We start from the raw sequence: 25,879 nt of genomic DNA on the forward strand, positions 1-25,879 counted from the left end.
CCCCGCCGCGCGGCCCCGCCCCCCGCCCTCCGCCCTCCGCCCCCGCCCCCGCCGCCGCCTCCCCTCCCCGCCCCTCCCCTCCCCTCCCCGCGCTCCTGCCTCTGCCCCTCCGGCGCGCGTCTGGCACTCGGAGAGCCGCAGCGGCCGCGGCGGGTGCAGCCTGCGGAGAGCGGGGCGCGGGCCGCCGAGCAGCAGCCGGGAGGACGCGAGGGCGCGCGCCGCACTCACCCACCCGCAGCCCCCGCGGCAGCCGCTGACCCGCCACCATGGCCCGCGGAAAAGCCAAGGAGGAGGGCAGCTGGAAGAAATTCATCTGGAACTCGGAGAAGAAGGAGTTTTTGGGCAGGACCGGTGGCAGTTGGTGTAAGTACGGGGGCCGCGGCTCTCCACCCCCCGCCCCCAGCGCCTCGTCTGTCCCGGGAGACGCATCCCTGCGCAGGCTCTGCGGACCGCTCCGCAAGCCTCGCGCCGCCCTGGGCGGAGCGGGGTCGGGGTCGGGGTCGGGAGCGGGCGCTGCTCGGGGCGCCCGGGCCGGGGCTTGTCCCCCGCTTCGGAACGCGGAGCCCCCGGGATGGGCGCGAGAGCACGCCGGGCAGGGGGTCCTGTAGATTGCCAAGCCCCCCCCCCCCCCCGTCTTGGTAATTTGCAGTCCGTCCGAGCATGGCTGGAGCCCTTCCCTCCCGGGAATGGTCAGGCTCTGGGAGACTAGATTTGTTCCTCCCTGTACTCATGCCCCCAGTCCTAAAAAATGAGATTTGAGGCAGCGAGAGGACCTCACAGAGGTAATAGGATCGGTTGCAGGCGAGACTAGACCTTCCTAGTCTAAGTATGTACCTCAAAAGGCGCAGGTGGGGGGAGGGAGCAGAGCCCATCCACACTGCAGTATTTCTTAGCTATGCCCAGAGTTTCCCCAGTGACCCCCCGTGGAGTCATTACAACCGAGAAGTGGCCCAGGAGGCCCCGGAACGTGGTAAAGTCTGGGTGTTTTTCAATGTCTACACACACAGTTGCAGACTCAGTAGCTTCGGTTGATTACAGTGAAGGGTTAGGCTAAGAAATAAATGGCATAAAGGTAGATGCAGCTCACCTTTACAGGATTTGGGGCAGCCTGTTGCTTGGCTGGCTGGATTTTTTTTTCCCCCTCATTGAAAATTAGATACCTTGTTTTCCCCCTCCCTTCACTGGAAGGGTGAGATTTTTTTTAAAGGTCATTTTGAAGGGCATAGTTGTAGGCAAATCAGTAAGAGTCGTGACTGCGGAAAGGAGAGAAGGGAACTCCCCCCTCCTGCATCACTGCCCCCTCCTTCTCTAATATCATCATCATCATCATCATCATCATCATCGTCAATACCACTAGCACCACCGTTGCGGCCATTGAGGGAGTCCTGGCTAGGGGCTGATGCAGTCAGTGCTCCTGATTGGGAGGATCTGTGGCCATCACAGGAGAATGAGTCAGGGAAATAGTGCTTGGCTGACATTTTGAATTGGAAGAAGCTAAAATATATGATTTTTGCAAAGAAAAAAAAATGCAGCCTGTAGTGGGTCTCTCTTGATTGAAAACTAAAGGGTTAATAATGCATCACACTTCAAGGTTAGTCAAGGTGAAACCGCCTTCCAAGGTATTACAGGGAAGGATAGGTATGCCAGAGCCATGTTAAATGTAGGTCTTTAAAGTGATGGCTTTTAGCTTGTGTTTTATATTTTATTTTATTCTGGGGAGACTGTGTTCTTCAGTGGGATTATTGCCGTAGTTTCTCATGCATTAAGATAGCTCTCTGTCTCAACGTGGAAAGGAAAACCTGGAAGAACTCGGGGTGTGTGTAGGGTGGACAGCCCCTGGCCAGGGCGATTTAGCAACTCCTGGTAACTTGAGTGAGGCCTGGGGGGAGGGGGTGCACCGCAGTATGGTCCCCCTTCTCCAGATGCACTGGAGGCTCCAGCCCTGGTGGTCTGATCCCAGCCTTGCCATGGGCCAGGGGCTGCCTGGAAACCAGACATATTGTGAAATTTGCCCTCTAGTGTTTCCCCCCTCATAAAATAGATTTCTTTCCTCATTCCAATTCCGGAATAATATTTGCTTTAGAAGGTAAGGCAGTATAGGAAGACTTGTTTCTTAAGCTGGCGTTGAATGGGACAGCACTACCTTCTCCATATGTGAGAGAAAGCGGGTGCGTGTGAATTAATATTGGTGTCTCAATACCACATCCAACAAGGTGCCAGGACCCTGATTTATGAATGCAGACATCAGGATTGGTGTGCTTGTCTTATCTTTGCTCCTCTTTTCCAAGGTACAGGTGCTGGTCTAAAAATTCAGTTTTTGCTTTGAGCTAATTTGTCTCCTCTTCTCTGGCAATATAAGGAATCGACAGACCCTCTCTTAGCAGAGGAAGTGATCGCAATTGCTATCTCCTATGGAGGAAATGCTACCTTTCCAGCACTGGGCCCAACATGGATGCCCTTGGGACGAGGGCAGGTTGCCCTTGGCTCAGTTTTGCTTATAGGTAGATTTTCACCAAGATGGATGCAGGAGCCTTGCCTGTCACCTGCTGGAGAAATGGCAGCATGCAAATCACCTGTGTTTCCACCTTTATATTAAGTTAAAAAACAGGCATTGGTAGGTTTTTATTATGTTTACCACTGGGCTAGGATGCCAGTCTTTCCTTTTGCCTGTGACCCTTTGAAGGGTACTCTTTTTTTTTCCCCCCTAACTGGAAAACCTCTATATTATTTGTATTTTTTTTAAAGGAAGAAAAATTGCCTAAGAGTTAAAAATAAAAAAATGCCTCTGAAATTTACCCTCTGTGCACCGTGCATGTAGTGTTTGTCTAGCTCTTCTTTTTGAGCAGCCCCCGGTAACTGTTGGTGACTCTGCCGCATAGATCCTGCCAGATGTTCATGCTCTTCTTAACCAGTTGACCTCACAGCTGTAACGGGAGATTTTGCTAAGTAACATCTTGAAGCAAAAGAGAAAAATCCCTTACTTCTGTTAGGGTATGGTGTCAGGCAGAAGGGAAAGGCTCTATCTTCTTCAGCGTAATCAGTGTGCTTGCAAAAGGACTAATTTTTCCATTGCTCTATTTGTATTTTCAATTATCACCTCAATTACATACCTTCTTAAGTTGTTAGAATTAGGTATCTGGAGTCCAAGGAATGAATATAAAAATGCTCCAATTGTTGGAAGAGCCAAGTGTGGTTAAGCTGAGAACACCAAGACAAGGTGGGGGGGGAGGACCGCAAAAAAAGAGGTTACAACAGTTCCTTTCTGACTGTGTGATACCAACTCTTGCACCCCTTAGGAGCATTCGCTGGAAAAATTTTCCAGATCTCTTGACGTCACAGCCTTACCATTTGCCCACTGCTACTTGGATACAGAATGCAGCAGTTAACCCTTGCTCTGCTGGGAGGCAGTGATTGAGCCGGGCAGCTGTGCTTCAAGATTCTGCAGCCTTTCATGTTTCCTTATCTTTGGCGTGTGTCCTAGCCTTTTTCCTTCTTTTTTTGGATAGGGGAGAAAAAGGATTATGATTAAGCATTTTGGTCCTACGTGCCTCTGGCTGGTTTTACTAGCACTACGGCATGATTTCCCTGAACCGGGTATTTGCTGATTGGAAAGCTGGGCTTTTAAATTGCCTGCCAGAGACAACCGGGCTACTTCCTGCCACTGTGCGCCCGCTCTGTCCCTCCATCCCTTCACTGTGCACCAATCTGCTTCCTTTCAACGATCTTTTTGTTCTGTACTCCCCCCACCCCCAGAACCCCAGCATTTTCTGCAGGAGATTTGGAGCTTCTTAAAGAAGTAACCTAAGGCTCCTTCGGGCAGTCCTCTGTTTCAGACTTGCTAACCTTCCGGTTCACTTGCTCCTGTTCTTGCGTTCACAGGGAGTTGTTGGCTGGCACGGGGCCGCCAGCCGATGCCTAGTACAGCCTGTTACTATGCAGCTAATCGGGGAGATAATCCTCGTAAACCAGTAACTGATAGCCTCATTCCCGTCCGTGGGCTTCGTGGTATTTAGCTTTTGGGGTTTTTGCTTTTGCAGCCAGCTCAACCTGCGTCCTGCTACCCTTCTGGTGGTGAGAAAAAGAAAATGCAGCTCCTCAAGCCAATCAGTATTCCAGGTCCAGTCAGAAGATGAAATAAAAATACACTTGTCATTTTTACTATAGGATTTCCGTTTGTTTGTTCCTTTGTTTGGCGCCCCTGATGGAAAACATAGCGTGCTTGGTCCATAATACATGTCAGAGGTAGGGTGACAGCATGGAGCAGAAGAGCTTCCTGGGGTTTCTCGGCATTTATTGCTCTGGCCCAGTGTAAAAACTTGCAGGCATTCGAACATTTGGAGGAGCACTGGGGCTTGGATTGTAGTATTGAAATATCAGGGGATAAACAAGGCAAGAAACCTTACGTCTGTCTCAAAGGGAGTATACTGTCATATTGGAAATGCGTTGCGTAAGCACACAAACATGGCCTTAGATTTTGTTGGTGATCTTCACGAAATTTTAGGCAATAAAATTATTTCCTGTAAATAATCTTAGTTCTAGCCAAATGTTCCTCTTATCCTTACGTACCTCCGACACACACACATCATATACTGGAGGGCCGTGTCTCTGTTCTCTGTTGTATAGGAGTGTGGTTCATGCTCTGGAGAGCGTGTTGGAGAAGGAAGCTCTGAAGACAGGTCGGAGGGGAAGCAAGTGAGGAAGTCCCTTTGTCTCCGAGATTAGCCTTTCCTTCTGAGCATGTGACTCTCTCACAGCCTTCTGTTTCTGTCTGTGCTCCTTGTAGTTAAGATCCTTCTGTTCTACGTGATATTTTACGGCTGCTTGGCTGGGATCTTCATTGGGACCATTCAAGTGATGCTGCTCACCATCAGCGAATTCAAGCCCACATACCAGGACCGTGTGGCCCCACCAGGTAACTTGAATATGAATAAGTTCAATTCTTCCAGGAGTAAAATGGGTGTCACTTTTTCACCAAAAAAAAAAAAAAAAAAAATTTTCCTGAAAATTGTTTGTAATGCAGTATCAAACCAAGTGTTGTTTAATAGGAAAAAATGCAAACTGCTTACTGTTAGAGCCAAATCTCCTGCCCACATTGCAGACAGAGCTCCGAGGGTTGCAGATGTCTTAACATTACAGTTCTGCAGTGACGGTGAAGAGCCCTGGCCTCCCACACCCCCCAACCCCCAAGCCTACCAGCTGTGTGACTCCCCATGAGGCCATGGCTGCCTCAACCTCACTGCCTAGTGGGTTGATTAGTGGGGTCCTTACAAGTCTTTTCCAGCTCAGGCACATCTTTCACTTTCTCAAAGTGACTGTGACTCAGAAAAATCCTGTGAAAAACCACTTCAGCTCTCTTTTTTGAGAGATTAAGTTATTTTTAGGGCTGATGAGAAGCTCTGACATGGCCGATTACTCAAGGGAAAGGAGTGCCTTCTCCCACCTGCTGTTGACTTCGCCTGACTTAATTTGACCTTGAACAACAGCATACTCTCTTCACTTCTCAGTGTTTGTACCTGCTTATTTAGTAGGAGTCTTCTTTATCAGTTTTCTAGACCCATTTTGGAGTTTAACTATCTCCTTTAGTTCTGAAAACTTGGATTAATGGGGAAGGGTCAGCATGGAAGGAAAAAAACGCCAGAAGAGTGCCCTGTTGTGATCCAGGGGCTATCACTGTTGAGTGACCTGTGCCTCATGCACAGCTGTGCATGTCCATCCCACTCACTAAACCCTAGGGAAAGCCCAGTGCCCTAAACACCTGATGCTGACGGAAGGACAAGACAGCGGGCAACCACAGACCTGATCGTGCTCACTGACTCTTCTAAAAGTCATTGTCAGGAGGACCTAGAGACAGGAAAGTTTGCATAAGTTCCGGGTTCTTACATTATAAATGACCTTGAGGCTGCCGCTGGGGGTGGCGATGACGTGTCCCCTCTCCACTTTCCCTGGCGACAGTTTAGTAACAGCTGTATTTAGGTGACAATCTTGAGACAATCTTCATGGCACTGAGCAGCTTTGATCATGGCACCGAGCAGCCTCAATCAAGTGTGGCTGCTTGTCGCAAACTTCTTGTGTCCTCCTCCTCACTCGGGTGTGAAAGACTCAGAAGAAAATTTCCAGAACATGGAGGTGGCAAACATTGTTCACCAGCCTCAAGTCAAGACAGTCCTCCACTGTAAGAAAACCCTAGATATTGGCAGATAAATTTAGATCTAGAGGATTTTTGGAAGTGGGAAAATAAACATGTAAGTATATAAAACAACTTTAACCTGCTTAATAATCCACAGTTTTCAGCACGTGTTTCCCAAAAGAGGTGGGTCTCTGAAAAGGTTGAAGCAGAAATTCTGGTGTGCAGAGAGAGACCTAGGATCTTAGGTACGCTGGCTTCTGTGACAGTGAAACACAAGGTGTCCTCTTTGTATCTTAATGTTAGTTGTCGTAATTCATTTGTGTAGGTCTTTATTTTTCTCTTATTATTATTATTATTTTTTTAGCCACTGAAAAGCTGTTCTTTAACCATGATGCTGCTTTAAAATAATTCTCAAAGCCGAAGGTGACCAAAAGGTCAAGCATTTGATTTCCTAGATTCAAAACAGTGCTTCTTGTCTGTATAAACAGTGAGAAGTCAGCCTTTAATAAACGTAAAAATTTTCTTCACGTTCTTTGCAGAAAGGGCAATTTCATTTTCAAAGAGAAAAGACTAAAAAAAAAAAAAACAAAGAGAAGGCTGCAGTGCCAGACCTTTTAAGCGGGGGCTTACCCGTGACCTTGCCCAGAAGATCTGGTGGAGGTGCTCAGCCTTCCCACCCCCTCTCCCGGCCTCCCTCCCCTTCGCTCCAGCCCCTTCCTAAAAGACACATTCTCAGTACCTATATTTAGTGTCCTCAGCAGTTGGACTGACCTGATAAACCGTCGCTTCTCCAGAGGAATGCTGGTGGCTCATTGTGGAAATATGCGTTCCTGTTCTTTGGCCTGAGTCACAGGAAAAGTGCCTCCTCAGCTCTCCCTCGTCCCCGTCCTGCCGCCTGGGTTCTTTGTCTTTGTGATATCATTTTTCCCTCAGCCCCTTATCCACCACCTTGCAGAGCCCCCTGTGCTCTTGTCCTCCCAAGGAACAATGTGACTTTGATTGGATAATGATGGTGGCCTTGGAGCAGGGAGGGCAGGTGAGCAGAGCACTGGCTGCTAAGAAGTGCAGCTTGGAACTGTCCCTGGGTGCTCGGAGGGACCCTCGCTGCGCCCTCCTGGGTATCTGTCAGAGCAGAGCTCAAGAATTTGTGTTTGGGGTAGGCTGTTCCTTCGGCCTGCGGACTGAACATATCGTGGAAGAATGTCTCAGTGATTCTTCGGCTTCAACTTTGTATCTCCAAGTTTCCATTTTTGTGAAAATGAAGGAAGGAAATTTGCAAATTTAAGTCAAATGAAGCTACTGAGTGTGAAAGGCGAGGTACATCATTTCAAGATTGAGAGACTTATTAAAGCTGTTGTTAGCTGAATTTGAGGCATGACAGACCCGGCCTGGCTGGTATTTGCCTTTTGCACACTAGGCACACCTTGTAACTAGGTATCTCTCTCTCTCTCTCTTTCTTTCTTTCTTTCTTTCTTTCTTTCTTTCTTTCTTTCTTTCTTTCTCTCTCTCTCTCTCTCTCTCTCTTTCTTTCTTTCTTTCTTTTTTTGTAAAGATTTTATATATTTATTAGAGAGAGAGCATGAGCATAGGGGGGAGCAGAGGGAGAGGGAGAAGCAGACTCCCTGGGGCTTGGTCCCAGGACCCTGGCACCATGATCTGACCTGAAGGCAGACGTTTAACTGACTGAGACACTCAGGTGCCCCAAATCTCTCCTAATAACATGGGCAGAGGTGCCCAAATTAAACAGTGGCAATTATACCGTACATTTGGGTCTGTTTGCCTATAATATTGGAGAAGCTGATAGGCTGAACATGAAAGTCTCAGAGAAAGGACTAAGTTACAGAATGGAAGTGAAATTTAAGAAAAAACAAAACAAAAAAAGGATAAGTGCAGTTCCTGGGCCTGAGTGATGGTGGCTGTCAGGGCCTGTGGTCCTTCTTAATGGAGTCCAATTACTCTGGGACAGTAGAACAGAGCCTCTCCCCCCTCACCCCCACTTCGGCCCAGAGGGCACAGGGCCAGCACTTCAGCTGTCATATAAGGTTGAAACATAAATTGTTATGTTTCTGGGTCAAGAGTGGTCGATGATAGGCCATTGGAAATTGCTTAACATAAATATGAAAGCAGCCCCGAGTTCACAAGCTGTTATATGTGTGTCTACTGTGAAGTTGACCTGAGAATGAAAAGCAGGAACTGTGCAGTTGGACACAGTCTTCACCATTCCATGCATTACTTAACCTCACTCTGCCACCATCCTCTCATCTGTAAAACGGGAATATTCCCCTGTGAGGATTTAATGAGATGATAGACCTGTGTAAAGTGAATAGTACCTGATAGTGGCAAACCTAACAGCATTAAACAAAGGGGAGCTATTAGCAGCCACTTTGGTTCTTCCTACTGGTATTAGCCGTTTCTTTTCCTGTACTGAGTTCAGTATCTCTAGACTGTGAGCTGTGGATGATGGAACAGGGATGCTTTGTACACTTAACATTTTTCATGGAGTGAATAGCATCTTGGCTTTATCACAGAAAGTGGGATAAATTGGATTAGGAAACACGGTTTAAGATTTTTTTTTAAAGATTTATTTGAGATAGGAGAGAGAGAGAGTGTGTGTGTGTGTGTGTGCGCACATGCGTGCGCATGTGCACACGTGAGTGGGGGAAGGAGGGGAGAGGGAGAAGCAGACTCCCTGCTAAGCTGGGAGCGTGACACGGGGCTCGATCCCAGGACTCCAGATCACGACCTGAGCAAAGGCAGACATTTAACTGACTGAGCTACCCAGGCACCCCAAGATTTTTTGAACTAAATATAAGTGACGCCGTGTCTGTCCCATAGTCTCTTCCTTTAAAATACCCACACTGGCTGGCTTAGCCCTGCCACCCCTTTCTCCCTGGGACATCTTCAGGAAGTCCCCAGCGGTAGCTGGCAGCATCTGTCCTCATCCTGTCCACCGTTGGATATGGAGAAGGACACTGCCTCACTGGGAGAGGACTGGGGGCACATGTGCCCACGCTCCCCAGCCCCAGTCCCCAGCGGGAGCCCGCACCCCTTGCTGCCTGCCCAGCGCTGTTGTGGGGGAGTGCCCTCTCCCAGGCTGCACCCCCCTGGCCCCCACTCCCTGAGCCACAGTGGAATGACACGAAGGTCACTGTCCGTCAATGCGGCCAGTGGAGCTTCCCATCCCCCTTCATCCTGGTGAGGAGGCATGAACGTGGCTCCAGTTCTTCCTCTTTAGGTTTTGGGTTGCTTTTAGTTTTGCTTTGCAGTAAAGATGGCACGGTGCTGGAAGAACTATTAAAAGGTTCATGCTCTTGGGGTGCCTGGGTGCCTCAGTCGGTTGAGCGTCTGACTGTGGGTCTCAGCTCAGATCATGATGTCAGGGTCATTTCGTTGAATCCCCAGTTGGGCTCCATGCTCAGCAGGGAGGCTACTTGAGATTGTCTCTCTCCCTCTCTCTCTGCCCTGCCCTTCCCCTGCTCACTCGCTTTCTCTAAAATAAATAAATAAATCTTTAAAAAAAAAAAAAGGATTCATATTCTTGGTGCCATGGTAACCAGATTCAAGGAGGGAGGTTAGGGTGGGCGTAGACCAGCACCAGTAGCAGTTTCAATTTCATCTTGACTGTAAAAGGGAAATATCTTTTCTTGCGTTAGGGCACAATGCCTTATAGTTAAAATCTCAGTGTAATTAAGCAAAATTCTTGAGAAATCATTACATCAGTCTTAGTTGCTTATTTTCCCAAACTACCACACAGTCTCACTTAAATTTCAAAGGGAGACTTGGAAACATTTGGCCGCCTTCTATTTTGGAGGAATTGTTACTTCAGAGTGACATAGGATGGTTTCTTTTTTTCTTTGCTATTTCCATTAGATTCCATTAATTTGTACTGTGTGAGCTGACATGGTAAATACTCAGCACTCCCCAGGCCAGGCTGCCTCTCACATTCTCCCTCCTTCTCTCTTCCCACCCTCAGATGATCCTGCCAACTTATTCCTAGACTTTGTGGCTCTCTATGAGCTAGCATTGGTGGCTGTTGGGATTTCCAGAAGCTACTGTCCAGACTTGTAGTTTGGTGAAGGGTTTAGAGTGGCAAGCTCCATGGGTTCTTGTTTTTCAGAGTGCCCCAGACTCACTGTTTGGCTCTAACAGCTCACCAACCCATGTTGCTATTTCTTCATTTGTAAAGACCAAGACCAAACTAATAAGTTAGCTCTTGGGGACACAAGAAGTCTAATGATTAACTGAAAAATGTTCTTGGAGTCACAGAAAAATGAGTCTTACTCTGGGTGCTCATTTTAGGTAAGTGAGCAGAGCAGAGACCTGTGACAAATAGGACCCAGTAACAAATTCCATGAAGGGATAATGGGGAGAAAATGCTGAATCTGAAATTTGACGTCGAGCTTTTTTGCTGTGCACACTCTGTTGTGGAAGATCTAGTGGAAAGAGTATCGGGCTCATGGCCTCCATTTGCTGTGGTGACATAGGATGGGGCTGGGCTGCCAGATGCCTGTAGCTGCAATTTTCTAACAATCTCATGGCCAGAGGGCCCATCTGAGAGGGAAGTTGGGCAGATGGAGAATAGGGATGTATGTCTATTATCTAGTGGCTTCCAATCAGAAAAGTATATATTTTCCCACATATGTACATGAATAGACATTATCAAATATATATGATATGGTGTCTTATTTCATTCAGGTTATCGGTCACGTAGCAAACATGGTTTATGTCTAGACAAGTCAGATCTGTTATATATGTTTGTTCCTCAATTTGACCTTGAACAGAAAAAAAAGCTTAATTAATGTAAAAGAGTAGGTTTGACTATGTGTTTATGTTTTTGTTGTTTTTATTTTTTCCCCATTATAAAAGTGGTATCTTTTATCAGGAACAAGCACAATTATGAGCCATACAAAGTGTCAAAGATAGGACCCTATGAAATTACTTGTGCTTCCAACATAGATCCTCTGAACCGAATAATGCTGTCTCTGTTCACCTGAAAATGAATATAGAACTCTAGATCAAAGTCTGATGATGAAGCATAATTCCAAAAATGGAGCAAGGCCTTCAACCAAAATGTGTCATTTAGCACAGACAGGAGAAAAGATTTCCCTACTACACCAAGGATTGTTGAACATCCATATAGGCTGTAGAGAAAATCCAGCAATGCATCTTTCAAAGATCCTTCAAAGGGAGCACATTCTATGGTATCTGGAGGGTGGTGTTGTGACTTCACTGATCCCAGGTCACAGTCAAAAGCTGAGCCTCCAGCAGAAGGTGAGGCCAACTGCTATTTTCCAGAAAGCACAGAGGCACCTTTTTTCCTATGCCCTCCCTATATTTTGTTAGATAAATAGATACTAATCTTGGAGAGGTAAAATAATTAAAAACAAAAACCCGCTAAATATCTTAGTGGCACTTGAAGGGGGGGAAATGTGTATCTGTGTCACATAGATGTTACAACATATATAAAATCATGCCCCCAATTTTTTTAAATTGGAAATTCCCTTTCAACATGGATGGTACAGGAGATCCATGGTATGTCTGTACTGTGTGCATGGCTCCATTTGTGTTTCTTTGCCTTGTGCCCTCAGTAGTCATCGTGGATCCCCTCCTGGAGGTCTCTATGGAAAATGATACCTATTTAGAGTATTTGGTCTGGTGACGTAGAGGGTGTATTAAATGACCGTTGGGGCAGCTGTGCTTTGGGATTCACTGGAGTAACTGTTACAAGGTTACAGTGGCCACCTTCTGGTTTAAATACTTCAAACTCACAAGCGGATTGAGGAGCTACACCCTTGTTTCCAATTATAAACCTACTAAGTGAAAATCAGCCTTTCTTTTTTTTCCTTCCCTTCCTCTTGCTAGCTCCCCCTCCAGCTATGAACACATACTAAAGCCAAAAACTCAGTGTTTTCCTCATTTGTTTCTCAGGAGATGGGAGACCAAGGAAAGGCAAATGCAAGTATAAAAAACAACTGCAAGGAGGTGTTTTTTGTTTTTGTTTAACTCCAAATCCTATGTAAAGATGACGTATTCATTAAAAAACTAAATACTAAAATTTCGTATATCCAAGTTACTCTTTCAATCCATTTAGGTGACTTCATGAAATAATGAGTGAAATGTAATTTAAGCAAATGGCCCTCTCAAGGCAAAGCTGTACAGGACTCAGCATGGTGAATGTCAGTTCAAGTTCAGAACACTGGCCAGGCAAAAGGTTCTGTTTCCTGGAATATAATTTGAGACCACAAGCCAGTGATTGGGCCTTCTGCTATCTTTGGCCTCTGGGAGTTACTGCTGGAAACAAAGCTCATCCTTGTCTGAAGTTATGACTAATGGCTCCAAGGAGTGGGCAATGTAGAGAGGGACCAGCCGAAAGTATCCAGCCTAGTGTGAACACAGCTAATGAGGATGCCAGGCAGCAAGGTGGGGTGTGTATAGCCCTGGAGAGTGTCCTAGTTGTGGAACCCGCGCGGACGCAGAATAATAATGTTGCCAAATCTGATCCCATTCCTTTCTGTCTTTTCCCATTAGTCTGCTAATGTAAGGTAAATGATTTAGACACCAGGTCAAGGGTCTTTCATTTTCCTTTTGTGTGTATCTAATTGCTTTAGAGAAATTACTTTTGAAGAGAAGAATTTGCCTAATGGTTTGGAGAAGATCTCATCAGAGAACTCTCCTAATTGAGATGATCCAGAACAAAACAGGCAAGGGGTTTGATCTCTGAGAGTTTTCAGGAAGATAACCTCTCAGACCAGAAGGCTCTGGATGAAGAAAATCAGGGGCAGGGCTGGTGGGGGGTGGAGTGTGACCCCAGACCTGGGAGAGGAGAGCAGACATGTGCATGAAGGAGTCTGCCCAGACTTGACGGTGGGTGGCTCCTGGGTCTGTATGTATATATGCACCTCCTCCACAGGTGAGGTCTTAGAGAGGAGCTGATTCTGAAACATGACCAAAACCCAAACCATGGATGCTGCTTCTCTGGAAGCAACCTTTAGATCAGAAGTTGGGTATCTTGAAGGTTGGTCACTAAGGCTTCTGGTAGTTACACCTTTAAGGTCCTTCAGAGACTCCAGAGGGAAACTTCAGACAGTAAACCATGGCTGACCTATCTGGGCTCCCTTTCCCAAGGCTCTGTGTCACTTCAAATGGAAAGGACAGGGCAGTGACTTTGGCTCAAAGTCTAATCCAGCTCGGCACATCATAGGATTCTAAGACCTTGTGCTTAACTGTCTGTTTTACCTCTTGGTTCCTCAGTCCTACAGTTTCTGATGCTTCTCTGGGAAGAACACCTCACAATTTTCAGGCATCTTCAAGCTCCTTTCTCCCATATGGTAGCACACAGATTCCATGGCCCTTAGATTGTGAGCCACACTTACTGAAGGATTTGGGCTCCTGCGTGGAAATTAGTGTGATTCCATTACTTGGTTTTTATTATTTCTTCTTTGCCCTGTCTAGAGAGATGTGAAACCAATTGTGTACAACTTTCCTGGGCCAGTGGTACCATTGTGTGTGTGATAGGAATGTCTACTATTTCTATAAGTTAGGTTCTTAACCACAACCACAGGGGTTCTTGCTAATGGGAGTCACTGGAGGTTGTCTCGGGTGGCCGTGAACCTAGTTTTGGCCATAGTTCTCAGGCTTCTGAAAGGTGCACTCACTAGCAGTGCCCTTCTCCTAGTAAGAGCTCAGCGCACCGTGTCAGGGTTGCTGATGATGTCTTCCCCTGTCACCTGGTCTCTTTTAATAGTGGAGAACTTGGACTCGGTAGCTCAAGGGAGTGAAGAACACTCTGCATCATGCCACCTCCTCTCCCTGCTGTCCTTTTTCCTCTGGACGAGTCTGAGAAGTATGTTACCCAGTTCAAGGAGATGGGACCTTGGTCCTTGCCTTGCCCCTGGGGAAGAGATTTCACAAGGGGCCTGGAAAAGGTGTGACCAGGACCGCTGATGCCTGCCACTAACCTTGAGATTGAGGTCCTACCATGTTTACTCTTAACGTGACCTTCTAGGGTCACCTTCTTCTTTTAAACTCACTGGGTGAGACTCTCCAAATCTCACTTGGGCTTACTGACACTTTGTTAGTATTTGTTTTTTTGCCATGTCACTTGCTCTGAGGAGGAGGGACTGTGGCCGGTGTGCTTGTCACTTACCCTGCTGATGTCCCCTAGGGCAGCTTCTTCCCCAACAGGGGAAGGTGAGGCGAGAGCACTCCTCGCTCTCTGACAGTGGATCTCCTCCTCCTCGGCACCCTTCTCTCCACCCCCCCACCCCCCCCCAGTCTGTCTCCTGCCTTCTCTGCCCATAGCCTGGAAACGCCCTTTGCCCTGCACAGGGAGATGTTACAAGTTTGTTTCTTCTCCTGCTCCCGTTGCATGAAGTACCTGAGAGGTGTCAACAAACCTGCATGGCAGATTTTGAAGGCATTTGCTTCTGACTTCTCTGGCTGCCTTGTGCAGGCTCTCCCGGTGGGCCCCGGGGTGTGAATGCCCATCAGGCTCCGTTCTCTGCTGGCTCCAGGGTTATCCAAGGAAACCCCCCCCCCCCCCCCCCCATCCTGCTAAGTTCTCTTAAACTCTGGCCCTGGGCCTGCCTCTGCACTTCCGCAGGTCCAGGCGGGTTACCTTGACTTAAACGTCTAGTTTGTAAGTCAGACCAGGAATGTCCCTCCCTCTGGCCTTTTCTCATTTCAGTGGGCAGTCCCATTTTCCGTACTTTCTCAAGCATGAAATCCCAAATGGAAACTTCTACTCACCTTTGTTTTATTTTTCATTTTTTGGCAGGTAGCTGTCATTTTTATTTTACTGTCTCTGTGCTGTAAATGATCACAATGCCAATTTTTTAACTTACTGTAGAAAAAGATTGTTGAGGGTATACTTAAATGGCTTTAGTTGTACAGTTTTCTAGGGTTTGTGAACAAATTAAAAAACATTTTTAATTAGAGTAACCCTTAATTATTTTTAACTGATGATTTTTATAAGAGCAAATCCCATTACTTCCCCTTTCTTTGATTCCTCTCCATCATCATTGACAACTTTTTTCCCTTGGATTCCTTAAGTCCCACATGATCCTTACTGAGGTCATTCTTCCTATCACTTGTAAAGTCATTTGTCTAGGGAAGCCCCTCTGCCTGCTTCTAGACTGTCACGTTCCTTGTCTTCCTTCCTATTTTTTCCCTTCTTCTAGGGAACTGCAGGCATGGAAGAACTTGCCCATGAAGCTGCCTAAACTGGGCCTCCCTCATTATTTAGCCTCTTTTGAAACTCCAAGCCATCCTTGGTCACTAGAAAAAATAACTGCCATTGGGCAGCCCCTACAGCCCCTCACAGCTGGTGCCACCAAGTAGTCACTTGTTCTCTTGTCATCACTCTAATTATGTCCTGGTCATCATTGTATCTGCATCACTGTTGCCACTCTCAGCTTCTGACTCCCCAGAGCAGTGGTTCTCAAACCAAGAGTGCTTAAAAGGGATCCCTTTGAGCCTGTTAGTTTTGAGATTCCCAAGTCACATCAATAGAAGTTCTGCTTTTGCAGGTCTAGGGTGGAGCCCATGTGGCTGCAGGTTTAACTCACCCCTTGGTGGAGGTGAAGGGGAGGGGGCGTTCTGAGGGGCTGTGGAGATGAGCCACCTGTGCCCAATGCAAAGAAGGTGGGTCTGGAGTGGGGACTAGAATAGGATTGTTAGATTTAGCAAATAAAACACGGGACACCAAATTAAATTTGATCATCAGGTAAACCATGAATCAATTTTTATGGGGTATGTCCTAAATATTACACAGGACTTATCCTATAAAAACCTGATTCATGGTTTATCTGAAATTTAAATTTAACAGGCAACTTGCATCTTACCTGGCAATCCAGGACTAGAAAGCAGTTGATCTAGTCTCCACCCATCGCCCGTATATAGTACCGTGTGGTGGTCAAGTATCTGTTGAAATCTTGTGATGGCAGAGGCTTTTGAAAATTTAAAGAATCTAAAATGTTGGTTAAACAGTGAAAATCCAGGCTGGTCATACTTTGAATTTTATACTGGCTGGCACCTGACTTGCTTTTGGAATAGAAGGCAGGAATGGTTAACTACATAAATTCCAATTCATCCAGTTTTGGTTAAAGATCCAAAAAAGTATCTCTGTTGAATCATCTTGAGTGTTGTAGAGTTTAGAATGGTCATCATTTCATTACAAAAAGGAATATAAAAGGCCTCTGTGCCCAGAGGCTTACACATAGCTAGGGAAAGGAAAGCCACCTACATGAAATGCTCGCTAGCTATGCATGTTTGTTTGTTTTTTTAATATGAGCCTGTGGAAGTAGTGGAAAGATAACAGGCTTTGGAGTGAGGCATACATAGGTTGAAATTCTGGTTCCACTACTTCCTCTGTGACCTTGGGCCAAGCACTTAACCTTTCTGTGCAGGAACTGTTTTCATTCATAAAATGGAGATAATGCCTATGGTGAAGTGTTGCTGGGCAAATAAAATGATATATGATAGTAAGACAGCATCATTGACTTAGGTGCTTGATCTAAATGCCAGGAAGTGATCTCACAAGAGAGACAGGAGTTTAACCCATTCTTTTTAGTAGGTGGGGTTAGTGAAGCGTGTTTGTACGGGGAGAGCCTGCTTTGAATGATCTTGCTTGACTACCCTCCCACTAATGATTTTCTGTGTTTTTCTTTTTATCCGGTTTAGGATTAACACAGATTCCTCAGATCCAAAAGACTGAAATTTCCTTTCGCCCTAACGATCCCAAGAGCTATGAGGAATATGTGCGCAACATAGTCAGGTTCCTGGAGAAGTACAAAGATTCAGCCCAGAAGGATGAAATGATTTTTGAAGATTGTGGCAGTAAGTAGACTCATTTTGAGTGTTCGTGGTTGGTTAATTCTTATTTCCCATTCCTGTTATTTAATGATTGAAAAATGCTATTGTAATAATTAATTGAAGTCTGGCCATTTTGAGAGGACTGTTTTATTTTTTAAAGCAAAAAGACTTTATGATTTAGGCTAGGATGTGGAAGAAACAAAGTAGCCTCAAGTATTAGGAGTATCTGCATTTGAAAAGGGTCTTACTTTCAGTCATCCCTAGACATCTTTGCTTTTTCACCATTCACACTCAAAGACCATAGCTATAGTTATGGTTCTCTTACATCCATTGATTTTTGAGAAGCACAGCTGTTTAGATTTCCAGATTTCTGCCAACCCCACCCCCGTGCCCCATTCTCCCCGTGGAAGAGGGTAGAAGGCCTTTTCTTGCATTAGGATGGCTCTTTGGCATTATTAGCTCTAACTATACTGATATGGATAAAGGGTGATCTCTGATCAAAATGGAAACCTTCTAGACACTGGTGGAGATGGATAGTAAATATGTCTCTGGCAGCTCAGCATTTAGATCAGGAATGGTGAAGGAAGGGTGGCTCTTGGATTCATTGAGCCACTGATGGGGGCGCACATCTTCCTTCTTGCTACCTTGCTTCCTCCTTGCGGGGACTGAGCTGTCCAGCCATGTTTGTAGATCTACTTAAATAAGATCTCTGAGTTCCTACCAGTCCTTTGGACTCTGTTCAAGCAGTTACCAATATTAGCTCTTCATGTGGCAGTTTGCTTGATCATAATATAGGGTGAATTGCCATTTCAAGTCATTCTGAAAAGAGTAATTTGAAAGAAACATTATCAGTAGATGTCTCTCATTAGGATGTCAGTGAGGTTTTCATATTTGCAGTGATTAGAAAGGCCTGTATGGAAGATCGTTAGGGTGAATCACTTCCCTGGAGATGGACTGATGGAGGCCCTTTACCATTTGAAGGGAAAATAGTTATTTTGTGACCTTAGAAATATGTATAAATTATGGTATTTGCCTCAGTCTCCTGCAGGGTGCTTTGTATTAACTTTGAATTCTCTAGTTCTTACATTGTTTCTCTGGCTTTGTTAGGAGGTATGAATCAAGAATACTACAATACAATTTTTTTCAGTTGAACAAATGCTTATAAGAAGTCATAGCTTGAGAAGGCAAAAATTCAAACAATTTTTAAACCTTGAACGGTGTCTGAAAAGGAAGAAAGTAACTCTGTCTTTACTGTTGAGCATGCTAATTAGTGGCAGAGACAGTGGCCTAGCAATGGTCAGGCAATTGTTACCAAAAATTATTGTTCTGAAAATTATTGACGAACCTTTTAATTTGTGTTCTAATTGTAATGTCCTTGCTAATGAGCTCAGCTGTGACCTGTGTCAATGAGGCTGCTCATGACAGGCGATCGGGTTTCCTCAGCCTCCTAAATAGCTGAGTCATCCATTATTTAAGGGAAGAGAAATATTGCCACAGACTAAAACATCATGTGTCGATCATCAAGTATGATGAAGCCCCGGTGTGGGATCATAGACCAGCTCCTGCTTTGGGTAAAATATCTTTTTAATGTCAGTAAGGGGACCAAAGATGGTTTGCTGGAAATCTTTGCTTAATTCAGACTGTGCACTAAGTGCAGACCAGCACTGGCTTAGCATGGGGCACAGGGACGAGGGACGGGTCCCCCTCCTGTCCCGGTGGCGCTCAGGTCCCCCTCCTGTCCCGGTGGCGCTCCCCATTTCAATGTGAAAATGGTGTCTGCATTTTCAGATATGCCCAGCGAAATCAAAGAACGAGGAGAATTTAACAATGAACGAGGAGAGCGGAAAGTCTGCAGGTTCAAGCTTGAGTGGTTGGGCAATTGCTCCGGAATCAACGATGAGACTTATGGCTACAGAGACGGCAAACCGTGTGTCCTAATAAAGCTCAACCGAGTTCTGGGCTTCAAACCTAAGGCAAGTCAAGGTTTTAAATCCTAGGATCAAAACAGGCCATTCTCATTTGGGGGAAAGTAGCTAATCAGTGTGAGGAGAGCATGTGAAGAAGTTTTAAATTATACTCAGTGGCAACCTCGACATCGAAAACTTCTGTATCCACCTCGAGATCCTGGAAATTAGGTCATTTATCTCTTTTTCTAAAGTTAGAGAAGTTCTGGGGGCAGAGCCACATTCTGGAGTAAATCCGGCGGCTCTGTTCTTACCACTTCTATGACATCATTCTATAACATAAACTCTGGAAATAAAAAATAGAAAAAGACATTTTTTCAGTTTAAAAACTGCATGTACAGTGTCATTGTGGTTTTGGTACTCTTGGCGTACAAGAGTATTTTTCAAAAATTATCCAGTAATCTGAAAAAACAGGTATTTGTTTTGTACTGTATGACAGCTTCCTTGCATAGCGAGAAGCTGAACACCATTTAGGGTGAACTCTGACAACCGTGGGGTTGGCTTGAGGTAGCATTACAGCCGAGAGTGTGGGTAAACATCGCTTGAGGTCACTGAACGATGGCAGACTGCCGTCGCTCGCTGTCTACCGAGACGAGCGGAATTGTGCATCGGTGTTACCCCTGCTTTCATAAAGCTGGCTATTCCATTTTCTCCTCCAGGTGGTGGGATATAGGGCTGTCGTTTTCCCTGAAGTAAGGCTTCTGCAGCACGGCTCCCTGGGTCGCCCTTGCAGGCATAGCCGTTCCGAGTGGAGTTTCCAGTCCCGATAGGAATTGACTGCACAGTCAGCTGGGTTATATGAACAAACTTAACTCACTTCTGGAATCTGGCTCTTTTGTTCATCATTAATTTTCTGCTGATGCTATAAATTTGTTTCCAGAATGCTTGTTACCCAGGAGTCTATGTAAAACAGAAAATCGATGTAGGGATGAAAAGTTCTAACTTAACTGAAGGGGATACATCAGAACTCCTTTGCTGCCACCTGACGCAGAAGTGGATGGATGTGCAGGCTGGCTGGTGGCCTTGCTGGCTGACATCGTGACGGCCCCCCTACCTCCCCCACAACGTACCTGCACAATCTCTCTGTAGGATTTTAATCTTTTTTCCTCAGAAGTTAGGATTTAAGGGAAGAGAGATGGTGAGAACCACCATGTCACACTTAGAGTTGATACTCATATTGTAGGGAGCTCTCCACCTAGATAAATCAGCTGTTTAGCCATGAGAGGGATTGGTGTGGGTGGTCCGAAGGAAGAGGAGTCCTAACCTCTGCTCTCTGAATCCCTCACTTTTGATACCTCTTCACAGATATTGCTTGATATTCGTACCCCAGCCCCCAGTGGTCCGTACAGCCTGTTGGGATTCCCATCTCTTCCCACGGCTGTAGAGGTGCCTGCTGAGCGATGAGTTCATCTCCTCTTTCTTTTCTTTTTCCTCTTTTTGTCTTTCATCTCCACTTGGTTATCCGGTGTCACTGTCTAATTCATTACCTTACCCTCAATTCCACCCCCTAGTTGTGTTCTGTGAATGATTTTTGTCAGAGGTTGTGTTACTCTAGCATCTCATCGATGTGTCTGTTTCTTCACCCTCTGAAGATAGATTCTGGCAACTTCTTTATCGATAGGCATTTTCTCTCTGTATCTTTATGGAGATAAATCTGTTGCTGGCAGAAAGTTCCAAGAGAGTCAGATCTAGATGATCATTTTCTTGTATTCTAATACAGCATCAAAAATATTAGTTCTTTACCAGTACCGAGAAATTTGATCTGACTTCGATTAGACTCTGTGTGAGTTACAGCTCATGTCAAGCCTAACATGCTTTGCTGATCTGAGTCACAAGTGAGTAGCTGTCCTTCCGGGGGAAAGAGGATCAAATCCTCTTCTGGAACGCTCTAGATATTTCACCACAACAGTAATTTTCAGAATGTACTCTGGGTCCCTTCAGTGGACTCACCCTTTCATTTAGGGCACTTGTTACCTTTACCTGTTTTACATTTTGGGCTTCCTTAGCAGAATTGGAAATGCTCCTTACCTGGGAGAGCCTCTACTGGACATCCAGAGGGGGGAAAAAGCCTACTTTAAAGAAGGCCTGCTTGAGGGAAAAGGATGGCATTATTTATTCATGGAGGAAAGCCCAGGTTTTGTAAAAACAGCAATGTCAAACTAGCTTTTCCATCTAATTACTAGAATATTAGATGAGGACTATAAATACTGGGTCTGCTTTTATTTTTCAGTGTCCTAGAAGGAAGCTTATTATAAAGGGGTCACCACTACAAGTTCCCTGAAGTGTTGGGCTATATCACCATTTACATGTAGGCTCACAGAACTTGGCATTTATTTCTGTTTCCCCAGAGTCACGGCGTGGATTGGTTAGGGGAGCCATTCATTCAGTTTTCCTCTAGTGTTTTGTTACTTCAGTTGATTTTCTGTGACCTATGTGCACTTATTTGTGCTATAAAACTAGCTTCATTTTTCAGCAATTTAGAAAATTATTTACAAACTTACTGACCACTGTGGGCTCTTATTTTTAGCCTCCCAAGAATGAGTCCCTGGAGGCTTACCCAGTGATGAAATACAGTCCTTACGTCCTGCCGGTTCAGTGCACTGGCAAGGTAAGGAGATGCTTCTTACTGAGGGGGTGGGGAAGACAGCCGGAGAAGGGGGGCGGTGGGGGGGAAGCAGGTACGGGTGTGGTTGTTTTCAGTTAGAGGTAAAAACTTTGATATGGGAAAAGAGAAACGTGGCTTCCAGGCAGTAGTCTCCATTGAGCTGTAGCTTGTACGGGTTTTGAACATCTTAAGAGAAAGCTGTAACAAGGCTAAAACCATATGTCAGTTTCTCCACCAGAACAAGAAACTGAATTATCTGAATTTAATTAGCAGGAATATTGGTTTATAAGATGAGAGGTGAACTCTAGCCCACACAGTGTGCTAAAACATTGAAGGCCAACCTTCTTTTTTTTTTTTACAATTTCACGTTAAAAACTGTTTTTGGCTTTTTTTAAAAAAGTAAAAATAAAAAAATAAATGATGAAAGATAAGGTAATAGTACATTTTCCCTTTAGATCTAAAAATAATTCCTAGTGGATTATTCACAGAGAGGGCAAAATAAAGGGAATCTCCAAACAGTACTATTTTATGCAGGCACCAGGAAATGGATGCAAGAAAATGAGAGGCAAATAGACCTTTGGGAAGACTGTCACAGTATCATCCCCTGGGCCACCACCAGTGGATTTCTCACTTTCAGTGGCAGGTCCCTTTCTAGGTGTTGGCTTTGGAGGAATACTTGGTTGGCCTTTGCTGTGGTTCCTTTATTTGTATAATGAGAACAGTCTCTTTTTTTTTTTTTAAATGTTTATTTATGAGAGACACACAGAGAGAGGCACAGATAGATATACGTGGAAGCAGAAGCAGGTTCCCTGTGGGGAGCCTGATGCAGGGCTCAATCCCAGGACCCTGGGATCATGACCTGAGCCAAAAGCAGATGCTCAACCACTGAGCCACCCAGCTGACCTGAGTAGCCTCCTTTTCTGACCACTGCTTGTGACTGCTGGGGATGATGACCGAGGGTGTACCCTTTGCTCTTGTGTCAGACACTACAGCGAGGTCCTCCAGCAGCTTCTGTGGGGACTCTGAGCAAGTCGGGGGTTGGCTGGCCTCCCTGCAGCAGCAGGTTCCAGACCGCTCTGTGGGCTTGAGGTCTTGTTTGAGGCTATGAAGGGTGACTCAGGCTGTGAGCTGTTAAAAAATCTCCTTTTCCCTCTGATTTTTAGCGAGACGAAGACAAGGATAGAGTTGGAAACGTGGAGTATTTTGGCCTGGGCGGCTACCCGGGCTTTCCCCTGCAATATTACCCCTACTACGGCAAGTTGCTCCAGCCCAAGTATCTGCAGCCCCTGCTCGCCGTGCAGTTCACCAACCTCACCATGGACACTGAAATTCGCATCGAGTGTAAGGCTTACGGGGAGAACATTGGTTACAGTGAGAAAGACCGTTTTCAGGGACGCTTTGATGTAAAAATTGAAGTTAAGAGCTGATCACAAGCACAAATCTTTCCCACTAGCCATTTAAAAAAAGTTAAAAAAAGATACAAAAAACAAAAACCTACTAGTCTTGAATAAACTGTCATACGTATGGGACCTACACTTAATCTATATGCTTTACACTAGCTTTCTGCATTTAATAGGTTAGAATGTAAATTTAAAGTGTAGCAATAGCAACAAAATATTTATTCTACTGTAAATGACAAAAGAAAAATAAAAATTGAGCCTTGGGACGTGCCCATTTTTACTGTAAATTATGATTCCATAACTGACCCGTAGTAAGCAGTGTTTCTGGCCCCTAAGTATTGCTGCCTTGTGTATTTGATTTAGTGTACAGTACTATAGGTGCACAAACTCTGGTCATTTTTCAAGCCATGTTTTATCGTATCTGTTTTCTACTTTATGTGAGCAAGGTTTGCTGTCCAAGGTGTAAATATTCAATGGGAATAAAACTGGCATGGTACTTTTTTTTTTTTTTTTTTTTTGGTTTGGCTCTTTCAAGAATAATGGCCCATCAATGAGCATTTTTAACACACTCCATAGTCTTTTCCTGTGGTGTTAGGTCTTTACTTTCTTTTTTTTTTTTTTTTTCCTGGGGCTGTGGGTGGGGGTGGGCTGTCGTGGGGGAACTGCCCTTTAAATTTTAAGTGACACTACAGAAAAACACAAAAAGGTGATGGGTTGTGTTGTGCTTTGTATTGAATGCCGTCTTGACATCTCTTCCCTTGTCCTCTGGTACGTTCTGAAGCTGTGTATGAGATCTGGATCGCCTGTCACTTGGGCTGGTGACAGGCCTAATTCATTTGCTTTGTACATTTTCTTTTTACTTTCCTTTTTTCCTTTCTCTGGAGGCATCACATGCTGGTGCTGTGTCTTTATGAATGTTTTAACCATTTTCATGGTGGAAGAATTTTATATTTATGCAGTTGTACAATTTTATTTTTTTCTGCAAGAAAAAGTGTAATGTATGAAATAAACCAAAGTCACTTGTTTGAAAATAAATCTTTATTTTGGACTTTATAAAAAGCAATGCAGTACCCCATAGACTGGTGTTAAATGTTGTCTACAGTGCAAAATCCATGTTCTAACATATATAATAATTGCCAGGAGTACAGTGCTCTTGTTGATCTTGTATTCAGTCAGGTTAAAACAATGGACAATAAAAGAATGAACACATCCTCATGTGCGTGATTCACTCTCGTCTGAATGCCGCAGCTTGTGACTTCTTTGCTTTCTGTACTGCTAGTTATCCAAGATCTTGAAGAAATACTGAACCTGAAAACAAACGCAAGAATTGAGTTCATTAGTTCACAAGGAAATTCAGTCTTTTCCACCCAACAGAGGCAGGAGCTGAGACTGGACTCTAGACATGAGACATACCTCTCCCAATGAGACCACAGCTAGGCTCATTGGAGGCAGAGGCTCAATGAGGTTTTAGTTCAGAGTTGAAGGTTAAAAGCATTTTGTGGTGGTGACGTCTCTTAGTTCAGAAAACATTAATGTTTGGTTCCTGCTAGTGCTTCACTAGGTTTGTTTAAAAAAAAGTTCAGTTAAAAAGTGAGGTTAGGTTTGAGGTTCATACAGTAAGGTTCTGCGTATTTAGCCATATTTAAGAATCAGCCTTCGTGGGAACTGAGACAAAAAATGAGCTTTCTGAAAAACATTCTCCAGGTATAACCAAGCCGAGAATTTAGTATCACATAACCTACGTGGGAAATACCCAAACTACAATCCTGGCTTCATATTTCTGGAAATAGAAGCCAGTCACAAAGCTTGAACAGGGCCTTCCGGCCTGCAGGCTGTCCCAAGAGATCCTTTGCTGTGAGACTGGGATTCATCCTTGGTAATGCCTCCCCCCTCACGGAGACATGGACCCAGAGGCCCAGGGTCACGTATGTGACAGCAGAGCTAGTTCAGACAGAGCAGTAGCAGTTTATATCCCACCTTACTGCCTCACATTTATAATCCTGCAGATCTGCTTGTCTTGTTCATTCTTGAAAAATATGACCACAGACTTTGCTATTTCTAGACCAGTAAATTGTGTGACAGCAAATGAATACCAGTGGAGCAACGATTACATTTAACAAAACCGCAAAGGGAACTGTGGAAAGTGGTACTACAGCTTAGCTGCAAAGGTTTCAGGTGCCCTCATTAACATGTGAGGAAATATAGCAACGCCTATTGAACCAGTAACATACCTAAAGAATGCTGGGTTTCTCTAGAATGTCTAGAAATAGAAGTTGTTCCTACAATGGAAGATGGTTTGTCTTGTTGAAACAACTCATTTTCCAAGATGTGTTATCAGTATGAAAGGTGATGTTTATAGAGAAGCAGGGGGATGGCTTAGGGCTGGGGAAAGGAGTACACAAATAGGGATTGGAAGGTAGTTTGCACTTTTGAGGCTGTTCTAAGGTCACAACCTTATTCAACCTTAATCCACTGCTCTCCTAGGTAATATTCTGAGCTACTGTGTGTGTGTGTGTGTGTGTGTGCACGCGCACGCATGCTCCCTGCCTATCATGTCAAGGTTCCCTCCCAATCTTGCATCCCAGTAACCTTTCCACGCTACACCAGTCCAGTCCCCACCCCTGAGCTGTACAGTTATGCCACCACTGGGAGACTGGAATGGAGTTTGTGCTCTTTGACTCAGTAGATGTTTGTTGACTGCCTCATCGGTGCCAAGCACTCTTCTAACAGCTGGAGAGAGATCCATGAGCGAACATAACACACAGACCTGTCTTTTCTCCTCCGGAGCTGCCTTCTAGTATTAAATACTGCATGTGTTTGGAACTCTTGCTTCTACACGTGTGTCAGTTCTGTCTCTCCCTGTGTTACAGTTTATTCCATTTCTTCTTAGATGACACAGTTTTGGGTGTAGGGATGGTGCCATCCACTGCCTCTGTGATGTTCTCAACACATCCTACAGAGAGGTTTTCCC

The 25,879-nt window shown here is 45.0% G+C and overlaps 2 protein-coding genes across 5 annotated transcripts in view; one reads left to right on the top strand and one right to left on the bottom strand.

Moving 5' to 3' along the window:
• Positions 1 to 223: 223 nt before the first annotated feature.
• On the top strand, positions 224 to 24,117 carry ATP1B1 (ATPase Na+/K+ transporting subunit beta 1). Its single transcript, XM_041752579.1, has 6 exons — positions 224 to 363; positions 4,784 to 4,912; positions 16,808 to 16,963; positions 18,728 to 18,912; positions 21,431 to 21,511; positions 22,672 to 24,117. The coding sequence occupies exons 1-6, from the start codon at positions 267 to 269 to the stop codon at positions 22,933 to 22,935; spliced, it is 912 nt and encodes a 303-aa protein (XP_041608513.1). The 5' UTR covers positions 224 to 266; the 3' UTR covers positions 22,936 to 24,117.
• Positions 23,929 to 25,879, bottom strand: part of NME7 (NME/NM23 family member 7) — a 259,381-nt gene continuing 257,430 nt past the window's right edge. For all 4 annotated transcript variants that reach the window (XM_041752560.1, XM_041752542.1, XM_041752568.1 and 1 more), the window contains one exon: positions 23,929 to 24,216. In XM_041752560.1, the coding sequence (XP_041608494.1) occupies positions 24,184 to 24,216 (33 nt within the window). In that variant the 3' untranslated portion in view covers positions 23,929 to 24,183. The remainder of the gene's footprint in view (positions 24,217 to 25,879) is intronic.

The sequence above is a fragment of the Vulpes lagopus genome, chromosome 1 (genome assembly GCF_018345385.1).
Source record: "Vulpes lagopus strain Blue_001 chromosome 1, ASM1834538v1, whole genome shotgun sequence".
Classification (NCBI taxonomy): domain Eukaryota; kingdom Metazoa; phylum Chordata; class Mammalia; order Carnivora; family Canidae; genus Vulpes; species Vulpes lagopus.

Excerpts from the sequence above, each read along its gene's own strand:
- ATP1B1 (XM_041752579.1), top strand. The coding sequence starts at position 267 with ATGGCCCGCGGAAAAGCCAAGGAGGAGGGCAGCTGGAAGAAATTCATC. Across the intron at positions 4,913-16,807 it reads GGACCGTGTGGCCCCACCAG|GATTAACACAGATTCCTCAG; the intron begins GTAACTTGAATA and ends TATCCGGTTTAG. Across the intron at positions 16,964-18,727 it reads GATTTTTGAAGATTGTGGCA|ATATGCCCAGCGAAATCAAA; the intron begins GTAAGTAGACTC and ends CTGCATTTTCAG.